Source organism: Somniosus microcephalus, chromosome 11 (assembly GCF_052327205.1).
Source record: "Somniosus microcephalus isolate GS21.2 chromosome 11, FLI_Smic_1.0, whole genome shotgun sequence".
Lineage (NCBI taxonomy): Eukaryota > Metazoa > Chordata > Chondrichthyes > Squaliformes > Somniosidae > Somniosus > Somniosus microcephalus.
In genome coordinates, this window is record NC_140997.1 from 213,351,734 (window position 1) to 213,364,655 (window position 12,922).

Here is a 12,922-nt window from a genome sequence, read left to right on the forward strand (position 1 = left end):
TTGCCAAATTGGACTGCGATTGACCTCATCTTGTGTTGTGGTCAGTTTCTTCAGGCACCCAGCAACCAAACCAGCGGTCTTTAAAGGGACCACTGGAAGCTGCCACCCGAAAGGTTGTTTTGCTTACCTTACTGTGGAGCTGGGAGGAGCAGGAGGCCCTCTACCCCTCCCCCCTGATTCGGACATGTTCCAATTTCTAGGCCATTGTGTCTTGCCACATGTGTCACATCACAACTTCAAAATGTTACAGGTCTGTAGAGCACAAAATCATGATTGGCTCAACGAGTTACCTGTGAAGTTAACAAGCGTCCGATTGACTAAATGTTAACAAATTAAAGTACCAATGAGGAACAAGTAACCAGCAGAAAGCTAAGCAATTGAAATATTACATATTTGTGTAATAAGGCGGGGGGGGGGGGGATTGTATAATTTACATAACTGGGAATAGGAGGTTTGGGGAGGAAAGTTTGGGAAATAGTATTGCAAATATTAGGAGTGATGGATCTTTCAACATTAGTATATTTTTGCCTCCTCAAGTCATTCATATGATACATTGCTGCAGTAAATTAATTGTATTAAAGTAAAGGGTGAACTGCTGTCAAACATAAGGTGCAGTGGGAGCTTGATAAACGTGAAAAACTGCATGGGAAATCTACTAATGCCATTACGATATAATTACTGCCTTGTAATTTGATAACATGCTCCTGGTGTTACTAGTGTACCAACGATGTAATGCCATACACCTTAAAAACCCATGGTGCTTTTATCTTTCTTACCCTTTCATGTGCTTCGTGCTGCCTTTACCACGCTCAACAATATGCATATCCTCTGCGAATCTGGTCTTCTGTGTTTAATCCAATGTTGCAAGATTTTTTTGTGTGCTTGTTGAAGGGCTCCCAGTGGTTAATACAACCTCGCAGTACTTTTAAAAAATTATTTATTAAAGAAACAGAGGCGAGGGGAGAGGATAATTATCTTCCCAGTGTCCGGTTCTTTTCTCCAGACTGCAACCCAATGCCCCGACATGCTAAATACAGACACATTAAATAAAGCAGCTCTGAGTGACTCAGCCAAAACAAAAGGTCCCTGACTGGAGCTGTACCATCTGAAGTCATTCCACATTGCTGAGGAATTTAAATAAGCCAGTGGTCTGGCACCAGGAGCTCTGGTTTGATGCATCCACAAAGCGAAGGGCTAAAAACAAATCTGAAAAGTATGTTCTTCAAATATAGCGTGGTCTTTTTTTGCTTTGGAAAAGAACAATTACAGGGTTGTTTGCTTGTGAAGAATCTATTTTTAAATTCCAGCTGCTTGTCTCTGTACAAGTGACCTCTACTTTCAGCCTTTCTAGCTATTAACTTTGGTTGATGTATTTAATTTCAAGTTGGAGTAATGTCAGGGAACTGGGATATTTAGAAGTATCTCCCATGACCTTACTCTGCTGCAGGGGGTTGGGGTGGATATGTGGGAGTGTGCACATCTGCAGCTGAAGAATTTCAAAAGAAGTTTGTAGGACCTCTTCCCAGAGATAGATGAACTGGTTTTTGTCTGCCTACCGCCCTGTTTTTCAACATGAATGGGGAGGTAACGAGACAAAAATTGAAAAAAAAGAAACAATTCGCTGACTTACTTCTTGACATCCACCCGCTCCAATTCTCAGGTGGACCTCAATCTAGGCGGCCATGCAGGGGCCTAATAAATCTATTCCAATGCGGGTTCTAGGGCGTTTGTTGGACTCGAACACTATTTTCATGTAAATCAGCAATCACTGCGACTTCCTCAACCTGCCCACAAATCGTGGGCTGTACAGGGAAGGAGGCAGCCATTTGCAGCGCTACTTAAAGGGATTATATAAGCTGCAGATAGGTAAACCTGGAAGCGGGTCTGGCAATGACTCTTCATTATTTTTGGGACTTTTAAGCCTTAATGGCTCCCTTAGGTTCAACTCCTTGCTGCTTGATGAGCTCTTTATATTTCCTTGCCACTTTAACTTGTTGTTCCGTTGACCTTCTGACCTTTTCAACCCTTCCTTTTAAGGTGCTGCTTCGGTGTCTGCCATGGCGGGTTTGCCGCCCTCCCAAATGGGGGAGCTGCCTATTAGCAGCATGATTCATAGCTTGCCTGTTCAATGTTAGTGAGGCCTGAGCATGAAAATCGATTGGGCCTCCTGCTTGTGACATCAGGTGAGTGGAGAGGGCGCCCCACCTACCGTCCACCCGAAGTACGCCAGAAACAAAAATTGCCTCCGGTGAACCAAGTGATCTTTGATTCCTGGGAAATAAATAACTAGGCCCTGAAAATGCATGGGCCATCTAGTGCCCTTTACATTGTGCAGAAATGTCAGGTCACAGCCTGTGCCAACAGTTTTCAAGAAGGTCTTGTCTAGGGTGGAATCTCCATCCACCCTAAATATGGTTCTCCTGCATCAGAGAGCAGGGACTCCCTGTGATAGAAGTTCCCTTTTTCTTGGTCTTATGGCATCTAGCATAAGTTTGGAGGCCAGTGCAAGATGAGGAGCACCGGCCTCCTGAAAGACACATGGACCTCACCAGGAGCATCCAGGCTGAGGTTGGGGCCTGGACCCCTGAAGATCGGGGGGCGGGTGCGAGGAACAGGGGAATTTTTTCCAACATTTTTGAAGTGACACAATGGGTCACTGGGGCCTCTATTCCCCCAATTTTCATGGATGAACTCAACAGCCCCCAGATCGGATAGCTTCCTTCTGAGTTTCCAGAGTCTTTGGCAGTAGGGGGAGGGAGCGAGACTGCCCATCCTCAGAAGGCGCACAAGTGGAGACTCCCCTGCCTTGACCTTGCAACCTTCCTTTTCAGCAGAACCTATTGGTAAAACATTTTAAATTCAAGAACTTCTTGTTGGCATTGGAAACATCATAACAGGCAAGAATGTAGAAAAGTAAATAAAAAGGCTTGCGTTAGGGACAAGAATGAACAAGAAGGGTGAAATGAGAAAGAAGGTGCATGATGTGGTTGCTGGGTCGTGGGATCAGGAGTAGGGTTGCCAATTCTGGCTGGACACGTTCCTGGAGGGTCCATCACATGACCTCCCGCCTCCAACCATCCCACCCGCTCAAACAGCCTTTTTTCCCCCTCTCCAATATTTCTACACTAATCAACAAAAGTGTTCAAAGAAAACAAGAAAAAAAAACACACACAATTTCTTTAATGCCCCTATAATGATTCTGCTCGCTGCAGATTAATCTTTAATTCCTGGAGGCTCCAGGGCAACCCTGGAGGGTTGGCAACCCTAATCAGGAGGCTGATGAAACGTCAGAAAATGGGGAAGGCAAAAGAATGCAAAACAGTTTTAAACTGGAGAAAGGTAAAAATTTAGAGATAACGGGCGTAATTTTGAAGGTGTGGTGCATTGAATCTGCTTGGTGGTGGAGGAGAGAGGGAGGCATGGCTGGGCGATGGGGGAAGGGGGCCGCTGGTGTGTAGGCGTGCTGTCGGTGTAGGGAGAGGGAGAAAATAGAGTCCAAGGCTCGTTAAAGAGGCTGAGGCCTGAGGAGCAAAATATTATTGAAACTATTAAAAGTAAGGAAAGACAATTGCAGGAGTAACGTTGGATAAATTTGTGTGAAATTTATAGTTTTTTAAGTTTTTATTTTGTGAGAAACTTTATTTTGAGTCTTGGATATTTGGAGAGAAAAAAACAGGAAACAGAAGGTTCTTCAAAATATTTGAGTAATTGATTTAGTTTGTTGTCCTAGTTAGTTTGAGTGCTTGAAAGGTATAACTCTAAAGAATAACAAACCAAGAAATTGGGTGCCTTTGCGCCTCCCATTAGTGGCAACACTCTCGTCTATGAACCCGAATGTTGTGGGTTCAAGTCCCACTCCACGAGACCTGAGTATGTAATCTAGGCTGGCACTTCAGAGGTGCTGTCTTTCGGGTGAGACTTTAAACTGAAGCCCCTTCTGTAATGTAAAATTTCCCATGTAATAGGCTTGTTAGCAAAATTGAAGCCCATGGGATAAAAGGGGCAGTAGCAGCAGGGATACAAAATTGATTAAGGAATGGAAAACAGAGAGAGTTATGGTGAATGACTGTTTTTTGGACTGGAGGGAGGTGTTTCCCAAGGTTCAGTACTAGGACCACTGCTGTTTTTGGTACACATTAATGACTTGGACTTGTGGGTATAGGGCACAATTTCAAAATTTGCAGATGGCACAAAATTTGAAACAGTGAGCAAGATAGTAATAGACTTCAAAGGGCATAGGCAGGCTGTTGGAATGGGTGGACACATGGCAGATGAAATTCAATGCGGAAAAGTGTGAGGTGATACATTTTGGTAGGAGAAATGAGGAGACACAATACATGTTAAATGGTACAATTTTAAAGGGGGTGCAAGAACAGAGAGACCTGGGGGTGTTTGTGCACAAATCTTTGAAGGAGGCAGGTTAACAAAGCATGAATAAAGCACATGGCATCCTGGGCTTTATAAATAGAGGCACAGAGTACGATAGCCAAGAGGTTATGCTAAACCTTTATAAAACACTAATTCAGATCCAGCTGGAGTACTGTGTCCAATTCTGGACACCACACTTTAGGAAGGGAGTGAAAGCTTTGGAGAGGGTACAGAAGACATTTACTAGAATGGTTCCAGGGATGAGGGATTACAGTTATGTGGATAGACTGGAGAAGCTGGGGTTGTTCTCCTTAGAGCAGAGAAGGCTAAGAGGAGATTTGACAGAAGCATTTAGAATCATGAAGGGTTTAGGTAGAGTAAATAAAGAGAAACTGTTTCCAATGGCTGAAGGGTTGATAAACAAAGGGCACAGATTTAAGGTGATTGGCAAAAGAACCACAGGCGACATGAAGAAAAACCTTTTTACGCAACAGGTGGTTAGGATTTGGAACGCACTGCCTGATAGGGTGGTGGAAACAGATTCAATAGTAGCCTTCAAAAGGGAATTGGATAAATACTTGGAGGAGAAAAAATTGCAGGGATATGGGGAAAGAGCAGAGGAGTGTGACTAACTGGATTGCTCTTCGAAAGAGACTCGATGGGCCGAATGGCCTCTTTCTGTGCTGTACCATTCTATAATTCTATGATGTGCAAAGAAGACATGGGGATTTCTTACCAGTGTCCTGGCCAATATTTATCCCTTAACCAGCACTTAAAACAGATGATCTGGTCATTCTTTGTGGGACCTTGCTGTGTGCAAATTGGCTGCCACATTTGCTATATTATAACCTATACTTCAAAAGTGCCCCATTGGCTGTAAAGCACTTTGGGACATCCTGAGGCACTATATAAATGCAAGTTCTTTGAAGTGCTACACTGAAAAGAAATTTGTATATAGATAGATGTGATAAACAAACCAAAATGTGCAAGTGTGTATATATATATATTTATATATATATATATATATATATATATCACACACGTAGCAACACATTAATTTGTGATGTACATGTTATGGTTTCATGCTGTGAGTCTGATTAGTGATATATAACAAGTTTCACTGACATCACTGCAATACTACCAGAAAGTCCCAGAGACCAATTTCCTTCCTAAGAGAGTTTCGTAAGATGGTACAACTATTAAAACTTTAAGAATGAGCTAGAATCCAGGGACTCACCTGTGCAGAGAGCACTGTCCGGGACCCAGGGACACACCTGTGCAGAGAGCACTGTCCCGGACCCAGCTGTGCAGAGAGCACAGTCCAGGACCCAGGGATACACCTGTGCAGAGAGCACTGTCCAGGACCCAAGGACACACCTGTGCAGAGAGCACTGTCCAGGACCCAGTGACACACCTGTGCAGAGAGCACTGTCCAGGACCCAGGGACACACCTGTGCAGAGAGCACTGTCCAGGACCCAGGGACACACCTGTGCAGAGAGCACCGTCCAGGACCCAGGGACACACCTGTGCAGAGAGCACTGTCCAGGATCCAGGGACACACCTGTGCAGAGAGCACTGTCCAGGGACACACCTGTGCAGAGAGCACTGTCCAGGACCCAGGGACACACCTGTGCAGAGAGCACTGTCCAGGGTCCAGGGACACACCTGTGCAGAGAGCACAGTCCAGGACCCAGGGACACACCTGTGCAGAGAGCACAGTCCAGGACCCAGGGACACACCTGTGCAGAGAGCACTGTCCAGGACCCAGGGACACACCTGTGCAGAGAGCACTGTCCAGGACCCAGGGACACACCTGTGCAGAGAGCACTGTCCAGGACCCAGGGACACACCTGTGCAGAGAGCACTGTCCAGGACCCAGGGACACACCTGTGCAGAGAGCACAGTCCAAGACCCAGGGACACACCTGTGCAGAGCGCACTGTCCAGGGTCCAGGGACACACCTGTGCAGAGAGCACTGTCCAGGGTCCAGGGACACACCTGTGCAGAGAGCACTGTCCAGGGTCCAGGGACACACCTGTGCAGAGCGCACTGTCCAGGGTCCAGGGACACACCTGTGCAGAGAGCACTGTCCAGGGTCCAGGAATAAATATCTACACAAACAGCAGAGTCCAGTGCTTGAGGAACTTGTCTCCATTTTAAAAATGTGCTTAAGAAAATGGAAAAATTCAATCTTGTGTTTGTTTTGGCTGTAGTATAGAGACCCTATGCAGTTCATACAGAATATTTTCATCTCTGATAAGGATCAACTGTTTTTAAGAGGAAACAGTTGTCTATGATTTTATTTGTGCTTGACTATAGAACGTGGATTGGTCACATCCTGCCTAAGGACTTCCACTATATGTTTTTTTAAGTGTAGAGCATAGTTTCATATAGATGCTGATATATTAATCACAGTCCCACAGACTCCCATCAGAACTATCAAATATCCTTGAAGCACATCCAAAAAAGAGGCTACAACTTTGTTTCTGATGCTGGGGAACGGAATTGATATTTGTTATATGAGAGGGGTGGGAGGATTGAATCATTCACCGTAAATAACGAAGGATTAGATCAGTCATTGTAACTATTGGGGGATGGAATCATTCATTGTAATATAGAGGGACTGAATCATTCCTTGTAACGGGGGGATTAAATCATTGTAATATGGGGACTGAATCAATCGTTGTAATATGGCGGATTAATCAGTCAATGTAATATGGGGGTGGGGGGGATTGAATCGTCCTATGCAAGAAGGAGAGGACCGAGTTAATCAGGCTAATACTGGAAGGGATGTGAATCACTTGGTGTAATATGGAAGAATAGAACAAGTTACTGTAATGTTAGTGGGAGATGATACATAAATTGGATAAGAAACCTTTAGTTTATACTAATCAATATTATTCATATAAGTAGATATATAAGCTGAGTCTCTTTGGAGTTAAGGGCACTGTAAAATGATATACCTGGTGATGGTAGTTTGGAACCATCAATCATCTATCTTAGAGTCAGTAATCCAATATCTGAAGCGTACAGGTCTGCAATACTCCAGGCACCGTTAATGACTGACCAGCCAGCCTGGCTCACGAATGGAACCTGGTGGCATAGACCTATCACTGGGGCTTGAGACGCTTCCCATTTGGCTCCAGATAACACTGTCAGCCAATCTTCAAAAGGATAGGGTGATCCTAGCTCGACAAGCTGTAGGGAGCTTACCAGTATCCTGTACTAGTAAGCTGTGCCGTTTTAGCTGGTTATAATCTAGCATTACCCCTGGTTTCTAAGCCTTGGATCTCCTAACATGCACTAAGCTCTTTGGATTTGGATAAATTGGATGTGTCTGTATGGGGAGAGAGTGTGCACTCTGTATTGGCCAAGAAGAAATTCTGCATCTATACATTTCTCAGCAGCTTGGTTTGGAGACTCTTAAACATGATGATGGGCTTCCATACAAGTGAAACATCTGGCTGACCAAAAAGAAAATACAAGTGGTTATAGGCAGCATTGCCAAAAAGTTTCAATTGATGATATTTTAAGACCAGCGGTAACCTAGTTATTTTAAAGGGTTACTGCCAATGTTAAAGTCTAGTATTATGATTCTCACCATTTTTATATCGAGTAGGTAGCTACTTTGTAGTCATTTTACCTTGGTATCCTATTAGACCCGCTGTAAAAAAACAGAAAGCTGTTGCAATAGCTTGATGTCCTGTATTCTATGCCTTCAATGTTTCCTTCAGCTCCTGTGCTCAACCGTGCAGAAGGCGCTTTATGAGGAGGAAGATCGTGTGAGGAAGCTCTCCCAGAAAGTGAGATCTCTTGAAAAGGCCAACAACCACCTGCGCGAGAAGGTGAAGAGGATTAAACGCTCCCTTCGGCAGGTGAAAAAAGAGAGCAAGAGAGAGGCAATACTCATGAAGCAGCTCTTGCAGAAGGAACAGAACAAGGAGAGAGGAAAGTTGAATGCCAAACAGGACACTGGCAAGCAGATCCTAAAGAAACCAGTCAAGAAACCAGTCAGCCATAAACTGTAAGGTTGCAGACTCACTAGCTGTAATAGTCTGTAAGTCAGAGATGTAACGCTTCCCTTACTAAGTGGGAACACAACACTCGTGGAAACTGCCTACACTACAGCGGCTAGCTATTCCCAGTAGCACTATAGTGCAGTGAAGTAGAAAAAATGTGTGTTGTTTGGCTCTCACAGTTGCATTATATTTTATGGGCATTTTAAGTCCACTTTTTGTTTTTAGTTAACATTCTTGTAAGAGTCCTAAATGAAGTTAGACTGGAGCAGGATTAAGCCAGCATGGGTCCCACAGCACAAAACTAGCCAAAGCTTTGTTACAATTATCATTCAATTGGCAATCTCACTCAGTGGCTAGTGTGGAAAACAGAACAAATGATACCAGGGCAATGGTTCATGATGTACTGAGGCTGGGAGGGTGCATATTATTGGTAAAAGGAGCTTTAGTCTGTCTAGTCTATACTATACTAACCATTGGAGTACTTAATGCAGATATTTGGTTTAAAAAGGGATAAATATCCTATTTCCTAGTACTGACTTCCCTTACTAAGCAAAAAAATTGCATATTAAATACATACATTTATTTTCCAATTTCTTGCCATGATTGAAGTGGCCATTGTGTAAGTAAATAGTAAAGCTCAGAAATACTTTAAATTGGAGGAGAAAAAGCACAAACAGTATAAAAGATGGCCAACAGGATACCATGTAAATCACTTCAGCTTCTTTCTTATAGTTCATCACATATTTTGAACTCCTTGAGTGCATTAAAGTGTCATTCTTCTGCTATCCTGTACCCAATACCACATTAACTGCCTGTTATTCTCTATGTAACTCCCTACTGTAGAACTGGAAGAGGTTGCTGAAGTCTGAGTGAGAAAATGGGCTGGCCAGAACACTTCTACCACAGGCACAGGCAAAGGCTCTGTCATTAAAGACTTCAGTAATACCCTTAAGTGAAATTGTTAATTACCACGTTAAGCAACTTGATTCAAGTCCATTTGAAGATTGTTGTGCCTGCTGGTTCTCCTTGTCCCCACATGCGGTCAGTTAACTTGAATCACCCATTACCAGCAATCCATTGCACAGTGTACAGGTGACTCTGTCTGTGATTACTTTAGACTAGATTAGGTAGGCTGCTTCCTGTCATGACCACTTTTCATCTGTGCGCTTATAATGCTTTTAATTTCTTATTTCCTTGCTTGGCCAGAACAGATTTAGCTGGTCTAGATTTTTTTTTTGTTTAAGAATTTATAGCTTAGATAGAAAATGCTGCAGTTTATATATGAGTGTTTTCTCCTGGAGCTTGGCAACCTTGGCGGCTGTGGGGGTATCTTAAATTGCAGTCATTACTCCTGGAGCACAGTCATTCATGGGAGGAATTCTCATGCTGTGATTAATCATTACATTTATAAATTTCTGTGGGGAGGGCGTCTAATACACTGATTAAACTCAGCGACTTGCAGGAGGGGCTAGACCGCAGTGATTATTCTGGGCTTATTCGGTTAATTTGGGAGGAGTTTATTCCACTTAGTTTAAGAAGGGAGAACCACACAATCACATCTCACCTTGAAGAAAATGGTTAGCAAACATTTTTCATTTATTTACAAGCACGTGATACAATGACATTAATCAGAGTGAAATAATAATGAAATCAACAGGAAGGTCCTGATGAACCCTTACAACAAAAAAATCCTTAGAAATAAGGATATTATTTAAAGGTTAACCGTGCATTTGTGTTAGAATTTTCATTGATGTACTGAATCGTTATAATTGATGTAAAAGTATCACTGACACATAATAAGTGATCTCAGTGTTTGCACAAATGTAGACTTGTTACTGATTATTAAGCAGAAGGGTCTTGATCCAAGTATTAATAAAACAGTTTTCACCTTTTCTAGTTTCTTGCTTTCAAAGTCTACTTTCTTCTCATTCTAAAGTACAAATTGAATGAAGAATATAGGAGTGGGGAAGTTAGGGCTCCTGCACAGCAGTGTGGTGGTGTGACATTAACTACATTGGTGTCCTAATATATCAAGACTGGTAGGACTCCCATTCCTCACACCCTGAGCTTCTGATCTCAGCTGTGCGATCTGGAGGAAACAACGAGTGGAGACTGAATACTGTCCCTACAGGGAGCAGATAAGCAGTTGGCCCATTCCATGCCACCCCTTATACACTTCACACCATCTTGTTGAGAGCGCATCGTGCGTCTGCCATCTCCGTTCATGAAAGGCCTTATGGGAGAAAACAAGTAACTAATAAAATTGGATAGAAACATCGAAACATAGGAGATAGGAGCAGGAGTAGGCCATTCGGCCCCTCGAGCCTGCTCCGCCATTCAATGCGATCATGGCTGATCATCCAAATTCAGTACCCTGTCCCTGCTCTCTCCCCATATCCCTTGATCCCTTTAGCCTTAAGAAATATATCCAACTCTTTCTTGAATATATTTAATGAATTGGCCTCAACTGCCTTCTGTGGTAGAGAGTTCCACAGGTTCACCACTCTCTAGGTGAAGAAATTCCTCCTCATCTCTGTCCTAAATGGCTTACCCCTTATCCTTAGACTGTGACCCCTGGTTCTGGACTCCCCGACCATCGGGAACATCCTTCCTGCATCTGGTCTGTCTAGCCCTGTTAGAATTTTATAAGTTTCAATGAGATCCCCTCTCATTCTTCTAAACTCCAGCGAGTACAAGCCCAATGGACCCAATCTCTCTTCATACGTCATTCCTGCCATCCCAGGTATCCCAGATCCTTAACAAAATAAGTTAAACTACTACCCTTCACAGTAAGTGGATTGTGTCCTGGGTCCTTTCAATGCTCTGGCATAATGTTTTATGCTACTCTAATAAAAATAATGGTAGCTTTGAATAAGCTGTCTAACTTATCAGTGTTTATAATTTCCCGACAGTACAATAGAGTGACTACATTTCAAAAGTACTTCATTGGCTGTATAAGCGCTTTGGAATGTCCTGAGGTCACATAAGGGGCTATATAAATGTAAGTTAGTTCTTTCTTTCATTTTCTTTTTCTTTTCTTTGCTTTCCTTTTTATTTTTCTTGTTATTTTATGGTCCAAACGTGCACAGATTCTAGCAAAATACTTTGACCATGTTTGATATTCCAGCTGAGCCTGCCAACAAAAAAAAAATTGTCCAGAAACGTAAAGTGGAGACGGAGATGCCAGTGATGCAAATGTAGTTACTTGGGGCTGGTCATTTCCTAACTGACCACTGTCTTCTGATCATTTCTAAGGGAAGTGTATACTCACCAATAATGTGAACTGAGGGCCCATTAACTTTTTTGTATGAAAGTGTTTTTCAGATGGGTAAACCGTTCATTCCTCTTTCTTCAATGCCCTTCCCCTGTCAAAACCATGTGAGTTTTCTGAACAGAACCAATACTTTATGCAGAGAAAAGGTTCCAAATCATATAATACTAGTTACATATTTACCTGCTAATTCTAACAACCAAAGTATAAACCTGTGTGGATCAGCAAATTAACTAAGTTTCCTTACTCTCAAACTTGTCTTGGAATGGTAGGAAATAGTGCTCCGTTTATAGGTCAGAGATATCCTTAAGACTGGCTTATAAAGATGGCAGCCAAATAATTTGTTCCTCACTCACTGGAATGGCAGCATGATTCCAGATTGAATGATCATACATCCCAGAATGTAACATTCTGTCTCATTGATTCAAACTTACAAATCGAATGAGGGCAAGATCTGAATGAGCAAGCGAGCATAGTCTAAAATAATGGTTCTCTGAAACACAGGCCATGATGGTGGTTCCGATGTAAAAGGGAGGAGGGAAGGAGGCGGTGGGGGTACATCCAATGGCGAGGCGAGAAAGGGGAAGTTGGACACGGCTAATCAATCAGATTCAGCACATTGAAAAGCACAGTAATGAGGAGAAACAACATGAGGAAAGTAGAAGAGAAAATGGGGATCAAAACCCAAGAGGCAGAAGTGGAATAACAAGCACTTTCTTATTTGCTGTGATGGAAAACGTATGTATTAACAGTGTATAATGCTGGAAACTACACTCTGCACTCAAAGGTTTAAAGCTGAAATGCTGGCAGTACGTACGTTCCTTGTAACGGTGATGTGGTTAACTGTTGTTTTAGCCCCTGTACATTAACTATTGAATGTGACCTCCAATGGAGTTTCCGTCCCACATGTGTGCCTCTTAGGGCTATTTGCCATTGTGCTTGAGCTGTATATTCTGTCTATAAATTACACTTTATCAGCTTTTTTGTATAATAATAAAGAGCTGCACAAACCACTGAAAGATTTATTTGACAAAAGAATTAACTTCAGAGCCTGGCCTTTCTTTTCATCAATCCACTGAGGCCTGTATAATCTCTACACTGGCTCTGTTCGCATGCTTTGTGCTTGAAACATTTCTCCACACCCTCGCTGACTAGAACATTAGTAATGCTTCCTCGCATCACACACGGATTGCAAAGCGTCACACCACAGACTGACGAGGAAAGGGTGAATTAGAAAACTTATAAATTATTATTGGACAGCCT

At 42.8% G+C, this 12,922-nt stretch overlaps 1 protein-coding gene across 1 annotated transcript in view; it reads left to right on the top strand.

Moving 5' to 3' along the window:
• The window catches only part of LOC147111205 (coiled-coil domain-containing protein 3-like), a 323,375-nt gene extending 310,705 nt beyond the window's left edge, over positions 1 to 12,670 (top strand). The window contains exon 3 of the mRNA XM_086001870.1: positions 8,104 to 12,670. Coding sequence (XP_085857996.1) covers positions 8,104 to 8,397 — 294 coding nt within the window. The 3' untranslated portion in view covers positions 8,398 to 12,670. The remainder of the gene's footprint in view (positions 1 to 8,103) is intronic.
• The last annotated feature ends 252 nt before the right edge of the window (positions 12,671 to 12,922 follow it).